The sequence below is a fragment of the Quercus robur genome, chromosome 1 (assembly GCF_932294415.1).
Source record: "Quercus robur chromosome 1, dhQueRobu3.1, whole genome shotgun sequence".
Lineage (NCBI taxonomy): Eukaryota > Viridiplantae > Streptophyta > Magnoliopsida > Fagales > Fagaceae > Quercus > Quercus robur.
Window position 1 is genome coordinate 10,429,157 of NC_065534.1, and position 20,048 is coordinate 10,449,204.

General features: G+C 34.7%; 3 protein-coding genes across 13 annotated transcripts; 2 read left to right on the forward strand and 1 right to left on the reverse strand.

Moving 5' to 3' along the window:
• LOC126720010 (uncharacterized) lies at positions 1–5,958 on the forward strand. 10 transcript variants are annotated; one of them, XR_007653216.1, is made up of 4 exons: positions 2–2,002; positions 2,510–4,380; positions 4,680–4,757; positions 5,487–5,958. XR_007653216.1 is itself a non-coding variant. In XM_050422508.1 (2 exons), the coding sequence occupies exon 1, from the start codon at positions 394–396 to the stop codon at positions 1,984–1,986; it is 1,593 nt and encodes a 530-aa protein (XP_050278465.1). In that variant the 5' UTR covers positions 1–393; the 3' UTR covers positions 1,987–2,002; positions 2,876–5,958. The 10 variants fall into 10 exon arrangements, 3 of the variants coding, with proteins under 3 accessions (XP_050278465.1, XP_050278481.1, XP_050278456.1); XR_007653219.1 differs by having other exon boundaries at positions 2,510–2,922; XR_007653233.1 differs by lacking the exon at positions 4,680–4,757 and having other exon boundaries at positions 1–2,002; positions 2,876–2,922.
• A 471-nt stretch (positions 5,959–6,429) lies between these two features.
• LOC126720064 (probable plastid-lipid-associated protein 12, chloroplastic) lies at positions 6,430–11,598 on the reverse strand. 2 transcript variants are annotated; one of them, XM_050422533.1, is made up of 11 exons: positions 11,255–11,598; positions 11,076–11,129; positions 10,604–10,678; positions 10,169–10,288; positions 9,677–9,868; positions 9,451–9,534; positions 9,248–9,310; positions 7,882–7,935; positions 7,715–7,794; positions 7,057–7,170; positions 6,430–6,963 (listed from the first exon to the last, which is right to left on the reverse strand). In XM_050422533.1, exons 1-11 carry the CDS (start codon positions 11,519–11,521, stop codon positions 6,876–6,878), a joined length of 1,191 nt encoding a protein of 396 aa, XP_050278490.1. In that variant the 5' UTR covers positions 11,522–11,598; the 3' UTR covers positions 6,430–6,875. The 2 variants fall into 2 exon arrangements, with proteins under 2 accessions (XP_050278490.1, XP_050278484.1); XM_050422527.1 differs by having other exon boundaries at positions 9,248–9,340; positions 11,255–11,597.
• Positions 11,599–15,848: 4,250 nt separating this feature from the next.
• On the forward strand, positions 15,849–18,336 carry LOC126720148 (peroxidase 59-like). The gene is made up of 4 exons (XM_050422538.1): positions 15,849–16,226; positions 16,726–16,908; positions 17,292–17,460; positions 17,675–18,336. The coding sequence occupies exons 1-4, from the start codon at positions 16,011–16,013 to the stop codon at positions 18,091–18,093; spliced, it is 987 nt and encodes a 328-aa protein (XP_050278495.1). The 5' UTR covers positions 15,849–16,010; the 3' UTR covers positions 18,094–18,336.
• Positions 18,337–20,048: the final 1,712 nt, after the last annotated feature.

Consider the following 20,048-nt stretch of genomic DNA (forward strand, 5'->3'; position numbering starts at 1 on the left):
CTCACGCGCACTCAGAAAACCGTCCGTCAAAGAAAATCAACGATCAACTAAAAAGAAAAGATTTTTCTTCTCAAGATTTCTAGAGAGAGAGAGAGAAAAAAAAAAGTTAGAGAGAGAAAGAGAGAAACTATAATTTTCTGAGGAAATTAAAAAAATTTTCTTTGAAAACAAACACCTAAACACACGCTTCGGCGAGTTCTTAAAAGATCAGAATCTGAAATTACTAACAGTTTCGATCTCTGTTCGGTTTGTCTCCATTTCCGATTGAACCAGAAAATTAACTTCCAAGAAAAAAAAAAATTCTCGATCTGATACTTTCCGATCTCCGATTGATAGAGAAACACGGAATTTCTAGGGTTTCGTTTTTTCTCTTTTAGGGTTTTTAAATAAACGATGAACGATCAGGCTAAAATGATGAGTCAAAAGCCTCCGCAGATTCCGATGATGGCTCAACAGCCTCCGCCTCCGCCGCAGATTCTCAGCCAGCCGCCGTTGATCGCTCAGTCACAGGCGTTGAGCCAGTCGCAGATGATGATGATGAAGAGCCAGCCGAATCCACAACAGCCACTTCCGATGCTGAACCCGAACCTGAACCGTAGTTTCAACATCGGCAATAGCAACAAGGTGTGGTCTCAGCAGCAACAAGTTTCGAAGGTGAACTACGCTACAGCGGCGAACTCGTTGAAACCGTCATCGAAGCTCGGACGGAGCAATTGGAAGGGAAAGAACGTCAACGGCGATAAGCGCAAAGACTTTAAACCAGCGGTGAGTGGTGGTCCCAGTAATATTGGTGGTGGAATAGTCGGAGCCGGAGGTTATAAGCCACCGGCTCTTCACGAATTGCAGTCTCAGAATAGGTTAAAAGCTCGAAAATTTTACCAGAAGAAGAAATTCAATAACACTAATAATAATAACAATGGCAATATTGGTAAGAACAATAGGTTTGCGCCTTATGCGCCGAGGAACACCACTTCGTTTATAATTAGGGCTAAGAAGGCTGGTGGGATAGCTGATTTGGTGTCGCCGTGTCCGGTTACTCCGGCGGTTCTGCCGACGCCGATATTCTCGCCTTCGAGGGAGATTTTGGGGGATATGGCGAAGGAGGAGTGGGGTGTGGATGGTTATGGGTCGATGAAAGGGTTGATTAGGCTGCGTTCGCCAGGTCACGAGCATGAGTTGGTGGAGGAGGAGGAAGATGAGAATGGTGGGTCGAGTGAGAGTGATGTGGAGGAGCATGTGGAGGTGGAGAGGAGGTTGGACCATGATTTGAGCCGGTTTGAGATGATTTACCCGAATTACAGTGGGGTTGAGTATAATAATGTGTTGGAGAATAGGGTGGATGATCAGGATTCGCATATTGCGCAGTTGGAGGAGGAGAATTTGACGTTGAAGGAGAGGTTGTTTTTGATGGAGAGGGAGATGGGGGACTTAAGGAGGAGGTTGCAGTTTCTGGAGAGGCAGAGCCATGTGGTGGCAGAGGATGTGAATGAGGAAGTGGTGGAGAATGGGTCTGAGAATGATAGTGAAGGCGGGTTGGATGCCCCGGCCACGGCTATGCTGGGTTGCGAGAATAATGGGGAATATGGGTCGGGGAGTAGAGGGAGAAGGAATGTTGATGAGAACGATGGTGCTTCTGATAATGAGTGTGTTGGAGATGTTTGTATGGGGGAGTTTTTACGGGAAGAAAAGGTTGGAGAGGAAAGAGATGGACTTGTAGTAAAAGAAGTGATTGCAGAGAAAAATGAGTCCAAGGGTGAAGAAATCGTGAAGGACAATGTGGTAATGGATGAGGAAATGAGGACTGAGGCCAAGAATGAAGAAGGAAGGAGCGAATTTGTAACAAATGAAGTGAATGCGGCAAGGGAAGATGAGATCACAGAAAGGAAAGAGTTTGTACAAGATGGTGGGATTGCAGGGAAGGACGTGTCTATGAATGAGGAACTGGGGAATGTGTGCTCAGAGAAAAGCATTGGCGACGGTGACTGATCTGTCCCGCGTTAATGTAAGTAGCTTCTCTGAACAGATATTTCTCGGGAACATTTCATATCACTTGTCGTCGTTTTGGCAACATATGGATACATGAGATCTAAGTAGGTGTAGTTATTGGTCTATCCTCATATGTTTTGTTGGCCTGACAAAAAGAGACTGGCATTGTTCTCTACATGCTGCAATCATTTGAAACAATAATATCTGTAGGGTTGCTTAGGTTCTAGCTTTCTTAGTTTGTTTTTGTTTTTCCTTAGGTGCAAGGCATATATCTGTATTGCATTTTGTTACCTTTGATTTTGGAAAGAACCTGTGAATTTGTATGGTAAATCTAATGGCTATTATGTACTTGACCTTTTTAGTATATTTGCTACTTGTTTTACTATAAATATCCATGGTGCAGGCTGCTGTATTTGGTTTTCTGTATTGTTATTTCTTCTATTTGATTACTTTTATAAGTGTGCCCAATCAAATTGCTGCCTACTATCTGTTAAGGGAGGATCTTACTGTTATTCCTTGAAAGGTTGTCTAGCCTGGTTGGTGGTCGAAGCATGAGGAACTTTGCTGTCCAACATCTTGGCATTCCTGGCAATTATAACCAGTTAAAAGCTGAAGATTGTACTTGAAAGTTAAGTACTGTATTAGTACTGGCCCTTTAGTAAATTTTGCCAAAGGATATGGTTGGCTGGTGGGAGTGGGTTTGCTAGTTGGTAAACTTAAATTATTTGTGAAAGAAGTGGATCATTAACTGTAGTTTTTCTATTTTTGAGGGATAGGTTGAGGAACTCAATTTCAGATTAAAAGACACAGGACCAGCTTCAGATGTTTTGGAGTTCTTGGTCATTTTCTGTTTTTACATGTCATTTTGATTATTATTGTCTTTGTGCAGGATTTTGCAAGAAGTTGATATGATCGCCTGTCCTATTGGCTCATAATGTGAGTTTATTTGAATTTGCTGATAAGCAATAGAGTCCAAGGCCTTCCACATATTTTATTATTGATGAAAATGTTATGTAATAGTGTGTTGTTACCTATGGTTGATATAATTTATTTATAATGCTGATAACTCACTGTTTGCTACAACTATTGAACAATTAGTATTGAATTCTTTAATTTAATTTTTTTACACTGTACAGTGAACACTATACAGTTATAGTGAAGCCTCACATGAAGAGACATCTAGAGGCACACGGAGGCAATTTCCATTGGTTTCTCTTTGTATACTTTTATGCACAGGGACTACTCCGCCTGGTTTTCTATTTTTAATGAAAGAAAAAAGACAGAAACAAGTACAAAATCATACATGAATACAACTTTGTTAGATGAAATCCTTGGTGTGGTCCAATCAACACCTTTGCTTTTAGTTTTTTGAACTGAATATATCTATCAAGGATGAATGGTTAACTAGCAAAGAGATAGTAAGTTAATCTTGTTAAATTACTCCCGCTATAGACTCTGTCCCAATTTGTTGGTCCTCTGTTTCATTTTGGGATATCCCAAATTGTAGTCCTCTTTGAAAGTCAGTAAATAAAATTCCTAACTTACCCTTTGGTTTATTTTAAGTCAATACCATTATTTTTCTAGACTTTAAATTAATGAGGGTAGTTTTGTAAACTTGTTCGTTCTAATTAAAAGAAAATGTATTAAATGATGCTCTGTGAAAAAGTTATATTTTGTACTTATCAAAAAAAAAAAAAAGTTAGATTTTCTAAATAGGACAAACAAATTTGGGACAGAGAAAGTATTATTTAATCCTTTTATTACATTTCAGAAAAAAAAAAAATCCTGAATCTTTTTCTCTCTGAGTTTGAGGTTTGGTGCAGGTGGAGAGACTTGATATGGTTACAAGTTCTCCCTAACTCAGGGAGTGTTACAAGTTCTTCCTAACATAGGGAGTGCTGTGAAACATTAACTCATTGGATCATTGTTGTTTGTGGTTGAAGCAGGTTGCTGTATGAGGAATCTTCCCCATTTTTTTTTTCTTCATAAATTTATATACACTTGCTCTTTCATTTTTGTCTCTTCAAAGTTTGAGTTGATGTAAAGGATGTGAGATCTAGAGATCATTTTTACTGTCTTACTTTTATACTTAGTGTTTGGTGTACTAAACTGCTTAAATGCTAATGTTTCCAAGTGTTGTTACCAACCAAACCTTGCATTTCTTGCACTAAGTTTGAGTTTTGGTGGGTGAAATGTGAAGTATAATGTTAGTTGAGACCATGATAGTGTGATGACTTTTCATCTAAAGTAACATATCTATATGAGAATATAGTTGGTTTACTTTTATTAGTTTTCAAATTGGTTAGTGCCTTAACTTATTTAAGGTGCATGGCATGATGATGAGGAGGCGAGTCAGTTTAGATGGTTTCTCAAATTCCAAGTATATGGTTAATGGTATGTTCTCAAATCTCAACTTAGGATTCATGTTGAAAATGATTATACCAAATTCCTCCTTCCCTGCAGTTAGTGCCTCTTTTGAGTACATATCAATAAATATAAATTGCTCATAGTGGATTTGAGACTGTCTGCTTTCATCTTTCTGCTCTTCTATCTATCAATTACAGCAGTGTGCAAGCATTATTACATGTTTATAAAAAAGGAAGTATGTGAACATTAATCATCATTACACTATCAAATTTAGTTACTAATCTCGGAACATTACCAGTAATGAGTTGCATGGCACTGTGGAACAGATGGTAAGGCCTTGCTAAGGATCAGTGAGGATTGTTGAGTTCATGAAAAATACATGCAGCCAATTGAGCAGAGTACAGGTCTTTTGTGCTATTAATTCTTTTGTTTTGTTTTTGTTTGTTCCTTCAGTTGAATGTACTAGAAATATTTTTGGTATGAAAAGCAGCAGATAAAAATATTGGTTTTGCTTCTTTTTTTGTTTAAATTTATTTACTGTCTAATGTGGAATTATGTATTGAGTTGATGTTAAAAAGAGTGTAGGTGAAAATATATCCTTTTGTCCTGGTACGCTTGCTAGTTCAGTGAGAATGAATTTCCACATTGTCATGTAATACTGCTTCTTATAAGTCTCTTAACAGATGCTTCTTAGACCAGCTGGTGTGCAGCTCCCTTCTTTTTTTAATACACATAATGCTTCCTTAATTGCCTTTTCTTTTCTTTTCTTTTCTAATTTTAGTCTATAGAAAATTGTATTTTTCCTTTCATGATGAACCTACTAGAACTGGTAATTGCAACTGTTGAAAGAACATGCTTTAAAGTTTAAACCTCATATGTTGCTGTTGCCTGTCTCTTTAGGTCGTATTGTTGGCTACTTTGAATACTTTCTCCCATGGCTGCCTCTACTTAATATTACGAATTTAGGATCTTTGTTTTAGATCATTAACAGGCTTTTGTCCTGACTTCTATATTAGGAGTCGGGTTATGTTGTTGTATCTTGGGTATACACCTGAGTTTTTAGTAATTATTGGTCTCTAATAATATGAGTACATACTTCTTAAACTTTGTTTCATTTTGGTCTCTGGATTCAGGAGTTGAATCATTCTTTAACATCCTCATGTGTTGATACTAGTCAAAAGAAAAAAATCCTCATGTGTGGATGCCTGAAATTTTGGAGCTAGAAGTAGATGGAAGCTTGTTACCTGATCTCACAAGGCACTACTACCCCTTGACTCTGGAAAAGGTGGGAGACTAGGAAAATCAATAGAAGATAAATTCTTCAAGCTGCATTCAGGCTAAAGAATTCAGGTCAATTTTTGTGTCCTGCAAGCGGGGATGAGACAGTTAATTTTATTTTTCTCCAATCTTTTTTATTTTTATTATTTATTTATTTATTTAAAAATTTTCACTTTCCACACCTTCCTGGAATTACGAGTGTGTAAAATCCTTGTATCGCTTGTGGTTCATTACTCTTCTTAGAAGAGGTTATAAATATACTGCTCGACTTAATTGTCAGTTTGTCACTCTTTTGAGTTATCTATTTCTAGCTTCGTTTTACCGACACTTTTTATTTTATTTATTTTTTTGCTTATTGACACCTTGTTTGGTGTGTCTTATCCAAATAAGATTTTTTTTTTTTGGATGGTATATCCAAATGAGATTTAGGGCCTTGAATTTTAAAAATTAAATTCAAAATTAAGTAAAAAATTCGAAATGACAGTAAAATTTTTAAAGAATACTCATGCGAAACTTTCAAATCCAAATCTAATGACCTATTGACCCAAACTCTCCTGTACCACTGTGTCAGGTTTATAGCTTAAATGATCTTTCTGGACGATGTAGCTTATAACAAAATTTATAATCTATAAACTTTCAAATGGCAAATTCTAATTTTAGTATCCCGCGGGAAAGACAAGCAAATTGTTTATCAGTTCTTGTTTCTTCTTTCACGAGGCTCCAAAGATTCCCAATTCTCGATACTGACAATAACTTGCAAAATACCATTTGTTCAACATAAAGTGACAAAGAATGAAGTGTGAGAATAACCAAATGCATTTATTCAATTATTGTTTTCTGCGTGGAAAGGATGGTGTGAAAAAAGAAAGAAAAAGTGATGGAGATTGGAGATTACTTTGTGAGCAAACCATACTCTGCCCCTTACAACCTTCCTCCGTAGTTGTCCACTAGTTTGGGCAACGGCTACAATATTTTCACTAAGAAATTCAGACCTGTAAAAGGGTCACCAAATCATACATAGATGTATAAAAATACATGTATGTGGGTTTCTCTTGTGTGCATATATATATATATATATATGTTACAATTCTTCTCCTAGATTAGACATAGGAAGCAAGAACAAACATGTTCATCCTGTTTCTAACTTCACAACCAAGACACCCCACTTTTAGGAAGAGCTGTAGAAATACTTGTGAACGAGACTGTAGACAAATTTTCTTTTGGTTAATAATTCAACATATATTTTATTTCTTTTTCAATCCATCCATCCTTAAATGCACAAAAACAATATTGTTGTATCCCCGGGTAATCCTGATCTTGTCGTCACTATATCTGCAACAGAAATTCAGTTCAGTTCAGCTTCTTGTTAGTCAGCAATTTATAAATTACTCTAAAAAGAAAAGGCAGTTGAATGAATGGCCTTACAGAAGCTCCAGGTTAAACTTGCTTTCCATCTCTACAGGATATCCAAATTGACCGCCGATTATTGCTGCATCATCCATTGTGATTTCATATGTGCTGTTGCTGTTGCCAGATTTCCTGCAATGTGAGACAGCATGAACATATTAACTCAAAAGTCAAAACCATTCAAGATGGTTCATAAATTTAAAGATGAACATAATGTCATGTTATTAAGATCAGTTATCATTCCTTGTTTGGTGTTATGAGATTTTTAATGACAAGACTCTATGTATACCTTTAGATGCATGGAAACAAAATCCTCACCATGAAATAGACCATTTCCATTTCAAGGCAAATGGAGAGGATCCCGAGCCTAGAAAACATACCTCAGAGGCATCGATCCATTTTAAACCTTTTTTTGACAGCAATTAACAAGTTGTAGTTACATTTAGTATTTCAGTTTGAACATAGCATGAACTATTGCTAATCCGGTTGTATATCTATAATCTAAAGGTTATTAGTCAAAACATTTTAGTTATAATTTAGTATTAAGATCAGTTTTCAATCTTATGTGCGACTAAGCTAGTAACAAATAATTCAGCAGTGGAGTTTCTCATCTGACCTAATTTCCTATCCCATGCCAATCAATATAAAAGCCGAATTGAAGCAGTGAGAAGCTTACACAAATCTACCAGTCATGGAGAATTTGATCCCAAGCAAGATGTCAACCAAAAACTTTATTTGTCCATTCTTCTTGATAATCTGGTTAAGATTGAGGAAGTAATTTAAGAAAATCCTATTGCATAACTTGTAAATTGACGGACAGGACAGCTCTCTTCCAGTACTCACCTGTATGCCCATGAGACCATTGCCAGCATTCTCCAGCCAACTATCTGTCTCTACCTACAAGGGGTCGAGTTCAGCTCAGTGAAAGAAAGGGGGGGAAAAATAGCATGAAAATGATTTCAGTTTAAAGGCAACAGGCCTGCTCCTGACAGCAAATGAGTTCACCAAGAAGACTTGTAGTGAAATACCATTATTCTTCTTGGTATCTTATTGAAATACCATAAACATGATTCATTTTGGAGTCAAGACACTGCACTCCAATAAATCGACTTGTCGTGATCTTGTACTGCTACATAACTGACAATTTGTATATATGCATTGCATACGAGTGCAAACATGGTGGTGGAGGTAGTAGCAGTTGGTTAGAGAGAGGGACCCATCAAGTCCGTCTACTAGTCTCTCAGTCAACAATAATTAGATGAAGTAGAACATTAGTTACCACTCCCAATGGCCAATTGTTTCTACCTATGTCATCTCAAAGGCAATGCCTGAGAGCGTACCTTATAGACAGCACAAACAAGGTGAAATGAAAACTAGTAAAAATAACTTAAGTTAGTGCATCAATTACCAATGAAAATATATGGTATTTGCAATTAGTTGTTCTAGTCTTAAGGTTTTCCAAGTCATAATTCTCCCATGGATGAAGGTTTTATGTGTCCATGAGTAGTACCGCACTCCCACTGATAATTTGGTAAGATGCTTAATTATGTTGATGTTTGAGTTATGGTAGTATTAAAGAAGGTGTTTGCTATATAAGTTATGGATTCATATAATGGAGGGGTAATGACCACAGAGTTAGTGGATCGATTTGCAAGCATCAATTAAATGAGTGTCACAAAATAAATTATCTGGAAAGCAAACTCAGAATAGTGTGATGATGGTCTATTTGCATGATAGAAATGATGACAAATAAGGTACCCCAGAGTGAAACTTTTGAGAAAAAAACATAATGATTTTCAAGCATGTCTATACCAATTCATGATTTTTAATCACCCAAACCAACGTCAACAAATTCCTATTGAACTATTTGGAGTGTGCGATATGATTTCTTGATGATGTTACTCTTATCTAGAACCATATTTTGATGACTAATTGTATTAATTTCTTCACTAGTTCAAGCAAAGTCTTATAGCCACTTCACTTTTAATTATAGCCTAAAATTTGCCCCACGTCTTCTCTCAATTACTATTCTTACCTCTTGCCAGAATTTCAATCCAGTATCTAAGTTACGATCACATTCTAGTGAAATGATCAACATTGTATAGACTACTTTGTTTATTGTATAGACTACTTTAGATAATTTTTTTTATATCATTCTAGTTCAGTCACTAAATATATGCTATAAATGCTGTTATCTTTAGAAAACTACCTGTGAACTCCAAATCATTTGCCATTCACCCTCTTGGAGTTCTGTTTCACCTCCAGTTAGATTCTGGTTTGAGGAGATAAACTTATCAATTGCCTGCCAAAGTTATAGCAAACGCAATGCAATGTTGGCAAAATGAAACCAAATCAGCAACAAAGCAACATTTTTAATGACATGTAATGTAAAAGTTGAATTGGCAATTTTACCTCTCTAACTCCTTTACCGGTGGAAATGGTTGACAGTAATCTTTGCCTCGGTTCAGTTTTCTTTTGCAGCACAAATGTGGTGCCCTGCACTACAGAGATATTGCTGGATATCCTTAGCAGATCAAATAGAAAGGAGGTTTTAGAAATTTTTATGATTATGGAGTGTAAAGCCAACAACAGCACTAGTGCTGAAGGAGATATAGGAACTAATAAAGTGCTCATTTACCTTATTTCCTCTTGAGATACGGAGGTCTCCAGAAGGAGACAAGTATGTCGTGTCTAACCAACCCTTTGCTTCATCTCCTAATAGTCTAAATGGCACTGGATATGGCACTTTAAATGGTAAAAATTTAAAAGAAAAGGCTGCTCGATCAAACTGGAAAAGTATTCGTTTACCATCCTTAATTGATGCTGCTGCCTGCACGTAACAGAAGATAATTCATGATGTAAGAGAGAGGAAAGCCAAGTTATGTACAAAGGAAAATGACAATATTTTGAATTTAAATGATTGCAGGGGAATGCAATTGAGTTTTGAGAACATAATCCATATCACTGTTGAGAATGAGTAAAAAAAACTGCAAAACTGCAATTTTTTTCCCCATGACTAGCTACAATATAACATTGCCATATTTTTTCTGAAAAGGCAAGGCTAGGAACCCTTGCCATATATAATTCACCAAGATAAATAAATATGACAGTTAAAAAATTAAAGTCATACCTCCACCTTTAGCTCACCTATTGCATCAGAGAATCTTACAATATTGGATACACGTGGATCATTTGTCCGAAGGTAAACCTCTTGAAACACACTAAAGAAGTCAACCCCCACAAATGTTCTCTACAATAACAAAGAAAGCATGAGCAGTGAGCACAAATATTGATTTCATATTGGTGATTCTCACATTTTAACCCTCTAATTAGTAGTTAGTACTTGAGAAGAATGACTCATAAGAAAAGAGATTGTTCAGAACTTCAGATGTTTTTGAATTATGTTCCTTTCATAAGCAAAAACCAGTCTCTTCTGCTCTCTAGTAAAATATAGGGCACTTAATCTTGCAAATCTATTGGTTTTTTCATGAACACTTTATGTTGGACTGGAAACGTATTCTGAACAATTAGATACAACTAACATAAAAACCTAAAATGCAAGAACCTGAATTGGAGATGCTGTTCCAGGTCTAGTTGTAAACATTAACTGCCATCGACCTTCAATCAAACTAGAGTTTGTCTGCAGATGTTCAAGGCACAGTCAATTCTAAGGAATAAACATGTAGTAGTAGAAGATTAACTATTTTCCACACCTCATAAACTTGAGTGATAGAAAATAATGCTTCAGCCTGTTTTTAGAGCATATGGTAGAAATTTCAAAGCAATAGAGAGATCATTGGGAAATTTTCAACTTCTAACTCAAGTTCCTATGCAAATTGATCAGTACTATTGTAGTAGCATTTATTGGTTTTCCAACTTTAGTACATGAAGAATCCCTGTACAATGCAACACTAGAAAAAAAGAAAAAAGAAAAAAGAAAAACTCACTTTTAACTGTTCCAAACTCAATTGTGCTACAAACAAAACAGAAATGACACTTTCAATTTAGTACCACAAAACAGAACAATGACCACTCACCGGATCCGGCACACCTTCTAAACCTTCTAGAACTTGCACGGCGCGCGTAACATCCTGCAAAAATCTCTCATATCATCAAAAATTAAAATCAAAAGTTGGTAACCACAGTAACTATCTTAAATGCAGTTCAAATAAACAAAGGACAAAAGTGATTGGAATTGTGTAAAGAAGCACTATACACTGAGTTGCTGAGGAGAAGCAGAGCGGCCTCGGCCTTGTATCCCGATAAGGGCTTCAATGAGCTGGTTTTCAGGCTCATTGAATGACACTAGTTGCTGCTTGTCCACAACATTAGACCTATAAACAAAAACATTTCTATGGCTACTTGAAGACTCAAAGAGCTTGGGAGTTTTGTAAGGGAGAGTTCTTGGATTGAATATTGGTGAGAATGTGGGAACTGGGTTGGATTGAAATCCAAGATTTGTGGTATAGACTTTGAGAAACATTGCACAAGAAGAAGAAGAAAGTGAGTTTGTGTTTATTTTTGCTAAGGAGAGCTAAGCAAGTAAGCTCTAGCTTTGTGGTATAGTTAAAACCGTTGGATTATCTTAACAGTGTTAAAGCTTACGTGGACAGTTCTGGGTCAGACACGTGGAACCCTGGCCGAGTGTTATCCTTCACCTTTCCGATTCTTGGCGCCAGTGAGAGGAAAGATACTTCTTGGGCTTTTGGCAATGCAAAACCTTTGATGGGCCAGGGCCTATCTTCTAGTGTTGTCAGTACATAAAGTAAAAAGAAAGTAAGTCCATTTTTGATGGAAGGGATTTGGCCCAAATGAAATGGAATAAAAAGGAAATATAGGATGTCAAACCAATTGTGAAAAATGTGGAAGAAAAAAGGAACAAGGATTAGGGTTTTCTGCTGTGAACGTAGGTTGTGACTTGTGATGTCAAACTACGTTAATTTTCGTATACTTTCACTTTATGTTTATGTTTTTCTTCTTTGTCTCCCTCAATCCTAGACATTTTTGACATTTTATTAAAGTGGGTGTTTTAAGAATTCTTTTCCCCTTCTCTTTAAAAAAAAATAAAAAAACATTTTCCTTTTACCAACCAATGGCAGAGCCACGTTATGGATGAAGGGGCCACGGCGGATATATAAGAATGTAACTTATGAGCTTGACAGTTTCTTGTCTCAAATTTGTGTCTTGGGAAAATGTTAGGAGTAGGAAACTATTTCTTCTTTTATGACGGGCTTGTTTTCTAAAGCCTTTTAGTGCTTCACAGATTTCTAAGTCCAAAAATACTTTATTATTTGCTCTAATCCCAAGAGGACCACATGTGTATGGTTTTAAAACTATACACTTGGGAAGAAAAAGGTGATCTCAGTTACTCTCAGGATGGTACATGGCTTATTGGCTTTCATTCTCTTGTTCTATTATTCTTTAATTTTTTTAGAAGTGCTAGGGGACAATATTTTCATAATAAATTATAGTTAGTAAGTTGATATTGGTTTTAATTTTTTTATTAGTTCTAATTTAAATTCACAATTAAAATTAATTATTTGTTCATTAGTAACAACTAATAATAACTCGTCACTTAAGATTTATGGTGAAAATGTTGTGAAAATATTATGGATATAACATTTTTTTTTAATTAAAATGGAGAATGATAAATATACTATATCAGGGGCGTAGTTAGAAATTTTTGTTTGGGGAGACCAACTTATGATACTAATTTATTAGTTTATACAAACTTTCAGAAATATGCATAAACACATACATTTACACACACATATACTTTAGTATCTTTCATAGGAAATCTTTAAAGTTTTCATTTTTAATGTAAATTACCAAATTGTCTACCAAAGTGAGTAAAAAAAATTTCAATTGAGCTAATGAAGTATTAAAAAATATGAATGATCCAAAACTTTAACAAACATAACAACACATTTTACAATAAAAAAAAATGTGAAAAAAAAAACATTATCTATAACTACTAGATAAATTGGACAATTTTTTTTAGAGCATCATTGGACTAGCTCAAATATTTGGGGGGCCGAGTTCCATTTTTGTAGGCTAATAATTAAAATGTTAAATATTTATATATAGTATTAAAATATTTTTAAAATTTTCCACTCATACATGTAGGTCCACCCCTATACCATATTATATAGCATATAAATATAATATACTATTATAAATTTGACCAAAATATGTGGGTTTTAGTTAGCTTAGTTAGTAAAGCCTCTAATTGTTGTTTAAGAGATCTAGGGTTAAATCCCTGCCTATACCAAAAACTGATTAGTGTTTTGGTTTGATAATAAAGAATTATTATTAAGAGCGGACGCCATAGGTTGGAACTCTCTCAAAAAAAAAAAAAAAGACCAAAATATATGATTGGTTATTCACTTATTTGATTATATGTTTTTTTATTTTTTATTTATTTTTTTATGCATTCAATGACATAGAATTTCATTTATAATTCTATTTTAGACTATTGTACATAGAAAAATGCCATGTCTACAACATTTTAACTATATTTTCACAATAAATTTTTGGTGGTGGATCGTTATTTGTTGTTGTTGGTGGGTAAAAAAATAATTTTAATGGTGAAACCAATAACAACCTGCCACATAAAATTTATTGTGAATATAGCACTTTTCATTGTACATAATATAAATATAGCATATATAGATTAGAAATTTATGATCTCATTTTAAACTTGGCCCCCTAAAGACAAATTCCTGGCTCAGCTACTATTACCAACAATTCCCTTAGTAGTTACGCCCTCCAGAATTGTCATCACTGTTCAAACACTTTCCTCTTAGGATTCATGGTTTCTGAACATTGTTTTGAGTCACTAATCATTTCACTTGAAATACCTAAAATTGATCTACATGACATAGCACAAATTACCAATACCGTCATGAACCCTTAGCAGGATGCAGTGGTAAAACTAAGAAATTTTTTCAATAGCCACACTAAATTTATACAAAAAAATATTTAAATCTAAAAAAATAACCTATTAATCATAGGTTATTAGAGATATTTGGACTGGTTATATTCGCTAAAGATATAACTAGTCTAAATAGGTTGGTGGGTTCATTTTTGAGGAATTGAACAAAATATGAATTTTCCACGCAACTTGATGAACTGCAACACACTTAAATGCATTAGTGCTTGAACAACATCTAAAGCAATTTTCCTAGCTACCACTCGTTGCACACTTTAGTTGGCCTTGCAATAAGGATGTTTAAGATTATAGTTTAGAAAGATGGCTTACTTTCATTTTCTGCCTGTATTCTTTAATTTAGTAATTAAGCTTGGTTAGTAGATTGTTAGTACTTAGTCCACCTAGAATACTTTTTCTTTGATATTGACTCATTGAGAGAGAAATTGACCCTTTGACACCGAGTCGTCCAGGTGTAAGACATTATGTTTGTCTCTTCAAATTGTCTTATTGCATTATCAGACGTCACATGTGAAGCTTATCATGGATCATGTAAAACAGAGAGAAAATTGAAGAGAATAGGAAAAACTCTTATTATCACTAACTTCTGGTAAAAGTGGTTACAAAATAATTAAAACCTACTCTATATATACACACTAAAACAGGGACTAATAAGCTTCCGCCTAAATAACTAACTGACAACCTTTCAACAATACAACCAATCAGAATTTGACACTTGTTTTCTTCAGTGCTTAACTGTCACTGATTTCTTCTCTCTTCTTTCCTTGACACGTGTACTGCCTTTATCTCTTTCTTCACCTTGCACTTGCTACTATTATCCACTTCTTCAAGTTTAACAGATCATTATAGATAATTTGATTTAATTAGAAGGTTGGCCCTTGTTGTTAGAAACTGAAATTAGATTGAAGTAAGATTGATGGAGCAATGCAAGTGGATAGTTTCAATTTTACTACTGCTTAAGCTACTTACAGTTTAGTTACTGGTATTATATTAGTGTACAGAACGGCATGTCGTTTGTACATAGAGTAGTTGATAGTTAGTTACATAGTAGTGCCACTTGTCATGTTTAGATTGGCTAGATAGTTGGTTATTCTGTTATGTGGTTTCCCGCTCCTCTGTTTCTCTTATATAAAGAACAGAGGTAGATATTTATCAAGATAAGAAATCATTTCACAAGCTTCACAATGTTCTCTCTGTGATTCCATTGATCAAGCACTTTATTTAGCTAGGTACTAGAGAATTATTTAGCGATCAAAATCCAAATGCAGAAATGAATCCAAAGGCACCTGTTTGTTTAATTAATCTGAGTTGTAAGGTCATTGAAGGATTAATATCCTGACTAAGTTCAGTGACTTCCATTAAATTAGATTAGATAAGATATGGTTAAAGCATTAAAATCAACCTATGTAGCTATCAATTGCCATAAATGCACGCCCAACAATTTTTTATTATTATTGAATATTCTAAATGCACGCCCAACAAAAAATGGTGCGCCAACGTGGTAGTAAAAAGCTTTGCTGCTTTGGCCATTCGACAAGCACCAATGCTTACTGTGTTTTGATTTGATTCAAAACTTCCACGAAAAGCTCATTTTCTATGTAATCTGATAACTGTTCAATCCACCATAGTGCTCTTTCAAAATTAACTACAACTTTAGTAATATTAAAACCACTACACACATTTAGCGTGATGGTCAATTTATAAGTATGAGTAATTGTGGGGTATAAGTATTTGTGGAGTGTAGGAGGTAAGGGCTGAGGTTTAAGTCTCCAGGAGGAGAGAGCTTTACACACATATACACTTAGATTAAGTTAGAGTAGAATATGACTGCCATGCATCACCAGCACTAACAATATAGTGCTTGTGATTATAAAATTGCTAATGCTCTCAGGATCTTAGTTATAATTTTAGCCTGCAAGATTTTTCATGTGCATCGAGGCCTTAACAGTTCACACTGAAATTGCATTATCATTTCGGGTCTTTTTATCCTTTGATCAGTTGTGTGGAAGCTATTGAAGTAACCATGACAATGTCTAACAGCTTTTATGGTTACTCTTTGATTATGACTTTCTTTATGCAGTTACTTCATGCGCGGCCTCAACTGACCCCAAATTTTTATGATAAAACATGTCCTAAGCTTCAAAATATTGTGAGAAATGAGGTGCAAAAAGCTTTCAACAAGGAAAATCGTATGGCTGCCTCTTTGCTTCGGCTTCACTTTCATGACTGCTTTGTAAATGTGAGTTTGAGTATCAAATAATACTGTTATTTTGTCTATTTCATAACTTTTAAATGGTGTTTTTAGTATCTCTTGTTATGAACAAAGAAGTCTCGTAATTTTACTATTGTTTTAAGAGAAAGATATTCCTAGGTCATAAAAGTGTTGATAATTTTAATTAATGAAATTAATAATTCCAAGAATTAGCTGAAGAATTTGCATATTGATTAATATTTGAAAAGTTCTTTCTTTTAATGATAATGATTCTCCCATACTCATTATTTCACATTTATTTTTTATGTTATAAATGTAAAGATCACATTTTCACTTTTTAAAATGTGTACATCAATGCATATACAATGTAGATATAGTGTAAAAGAATGTATAAAATCAATGTAAAAGAATATTTATCCTTCTTTTAAAAATGTAAGGTGAGAAGTGAGAATTCTTATGAAACCACTCTCAAAGTCTCTAACTTCTTTTTTCTTTTAACGTTGTGGGGATTCTTTGCCCTTTCTAGGGCTGTGATGGATCAGTATTGTTAGATGTAAGTGGTGGGGAGAAATTTGCCCTTTCCAACTTAAACTCAGTTAGAGGATTTGAAGTTGTAGATCGTATCAAAAGAACTGTGGAGAGTGCATGTCCTGGTGTTGTATCTTGTGCTGATTTACTAGCTCTAGTTGCTCGAGATTCCGTGGTCATTGTAAGTTCAAATCCTCCTCTTTATGCTTCCTTCTATTTCTATTGACATATATATGATCACTAGAAGAATGATATACAATTTGATATTTGAAAGCAACTTCAGAAGAATGAAATGACAAGCATTTATAATTTTTTTTTTCATAATAAATTATATAGTTGCATTTACGTGCAAAACAAAAAAGGAATTTAAACCGAAGTTCTCCATAAGGCTCAAGTTTGATGATAAGGGCTACGTCCCTCTATTAAATGTAATAAGAAAAGATGAGAAAGATTGGATAAGTATGTCATTGAATCACAAAGTTCTTGATAGAAAGTATCTTATCTTGACGGAAATTCAAGTACACACTAATTCACCATGCATATATGTTCGGTAATGGTTTGCAGACTAGAGGGCCATCATGGACTGTTTTGTTGGGCAGAAGAGATGGATTTGTGTCAATAAGCCTAAATGGAACAGATGCCGCACTTCCTTCTGCATTTGACACATTGGATAAAATCATTTCCAAGTTCAAAAGAGTAGGCCTCGATGAAAAAGATGTGGTGTCCTTATCAGGTACTTTTAACATGTGCTCACAAGTCCCAACTAAAATTGCTTCATAACCTTAATTGAAAGTCACCGATACATTCTTATTTATTTATTTATTTTTCCAAAAATGCTTTTAGATTTCTCTTCTTGTAATTTGTAATCACACATATGACATATCCCCCGTAGTATTCATGATCCAGCCATATATGATGCATTGAGTATTGGGGTTTTATTTGTATAGGTTCTCATACAATTGGACTAGCTAGGTGTGCTGCCTTCAGCAATAGGTTGTTCAACTACTCAGGAACTGGCCTTCCAGACAGCACTATGGATAGAAATCTGTTGTCTCAGTTGCAAAAATTGTGCAAGGATGGTGACCAAAACCAGACAACACTCCTCGATCAATACACCGAAGGAGGGGGTTACATTAATATTTTTGGCAACCATTACTTTCAGAACTTGCTCAATGGAAAGAGCGTTCTTAGTTCCGACCAAGTTTTATTATCTAGTTCTAAAACTAGTTACTGGGTCCAAATTTATAACGATGATAATGATCTTTTCTTTGACAACTTTGCTGATGCCATAATTAGGATGGGGAACATAAGTCCGCCAAGGGGTTTGCGGGGACAGATTCGGAAGAACTGCAGGAGAGTGAATTGATAAATTGTGCTCAACTTAGTAAAGTTTGATGACAATATATACACTATAATCTGTTTCTCTATGTATGGTCAGCGTTCTCATGAATCATTATGGCTTATTTTAAGTTTCTATATAGTGTTATTAGTGTGGCTTTGCTTCTGTTTGCATTAGTAGAAATAAGTTTGCGACTTGTAAAGTATAATATTTGGAGACAAGGAATTTTCCATTGGTTTTATGGGAACAAATGTCAGATCTGTTGAGTAACCATGCTTTAATTTTGTTAAAACTTAGTTATCATTGTGATTCAAAGTCAGTCCTTGTAATTATCAGTTCAAATATCTACTTTTGCAAACCACCAAAGCATTTCATATATTTTGATTATTGGTTAGATATTCTAAAATTTGAATCCATGGAAAGTAAGTTTCAATTCAAGGTAGCAATACTTTAAGATCTCATGCTAAATAGTCACATGATCAATGTTCAAAGGTCGTTTATGTGTAATCAGGTCACCATTTTCTGATAACAGCTCAAAATCAAATTCAGAAAGGTTCTCTATAACCTACTTTGTCTTTGTTAGACATATAATGACCTATTTAGTCCAATCCAATTGTAAAAGCTCATATGTTTCTAGAACAGGTAAATTAATCTCAAGTTGGTTTACGGTTAGCCTAAAGTTAGTCTAGAGTTCTATAGTATATAAACCTTGATTGGGTTCATTGTAATTTTAGTATTTAGGGTTTGTTTGGGATTCCCTTAATTTGCTGAAACTGAAAACTTTTTGCTGAAAGTACTATAAATAAAGGTAAAAATTAGTTGAAATAGTACAATGAGACTTATAAATAGTACTAAAAAGTGCAGTGAGACCTATGAATAGTAGCAAAAATAAACTGAATAGTAAAATAAGTTGGCAAAAATATCATGCCAAACACACATTTAATATCAAATAATTAGCTGTTAACGGCTTTTCATGTTAGATGTAGGCTATTGGACTAAACTATTTAAACCTTCTTGTACATTCTCTGTTTCATGCTTCCACTCATAACTCAATTACTTGCCCTCTGTTTCATACTTCCACTTGTTACTCATTCGCACAAAAACTTCAACACTATTAATTTCTTCTCAAAAATTGAAAAGAAAAAGAAAGTACTATATTCTATTCATAAGCCCAAATCAATCACCAGAAGTCTTGTTGAAAGTTAGAGCCTATAGTGGAAGCGTAGACCCTTTTTTCTGACTTTGTTAATGCGGTGATCAAGATGGGAAAGAATTATAAGTCCTCTTACTGCATCACGTGTAGAGATACACTAAATTTTAGTACTAATTAATCTGAATTGTAAGGTCAATCAAGTCGTGTTTGAGGAGATTTTTCTCTTCACTTCTATAAAATGCTTTATCAGACTCCCTCAACTTAAAAAGCGGCCAAAATGGCCAAATACCATCTTAGGCAGAAATATTTGGCGATCTAATACTGTTTGCGAAATAATTAAGAGTCTACCACTTTTTTGAAACTCGAGTTTGCCGTGTAACTCGAGTTTCATGAAAAATAGCATGACAAACTTGAAGACTATTTTTTCAAAGAACTCGAGTTATATGGCAAACTTGAGTTTCACAAACTCAAGTTTCAAATAAGTGATATATCTCTATATATTTTCAAAATAGTGATAGATCGTCAAATATTTTGGCCAATAATGATATTTGACCATTTTGGCCCTTAAAAAGCACCAAGGAATATCCTAAGTCCAGTGACTTCCTTTAAATAAGATGAGATAAGATATGGTTAAAGCATGAAACTAGAACTATGTAGCCATCAATTACCATAATACTAATACCAACAATTTTTGTTATTGAACATTCTTAATGCACGCCAACTAAATTGTGCGCAAAGTGGTTGTAAAAAGCTTTAGCTTTTCCAAAAGCACTAATTATTCTGAGTGTCTTTTGACTTGATTCAAAAACTTGCGTGAGAAGCTCTTCCT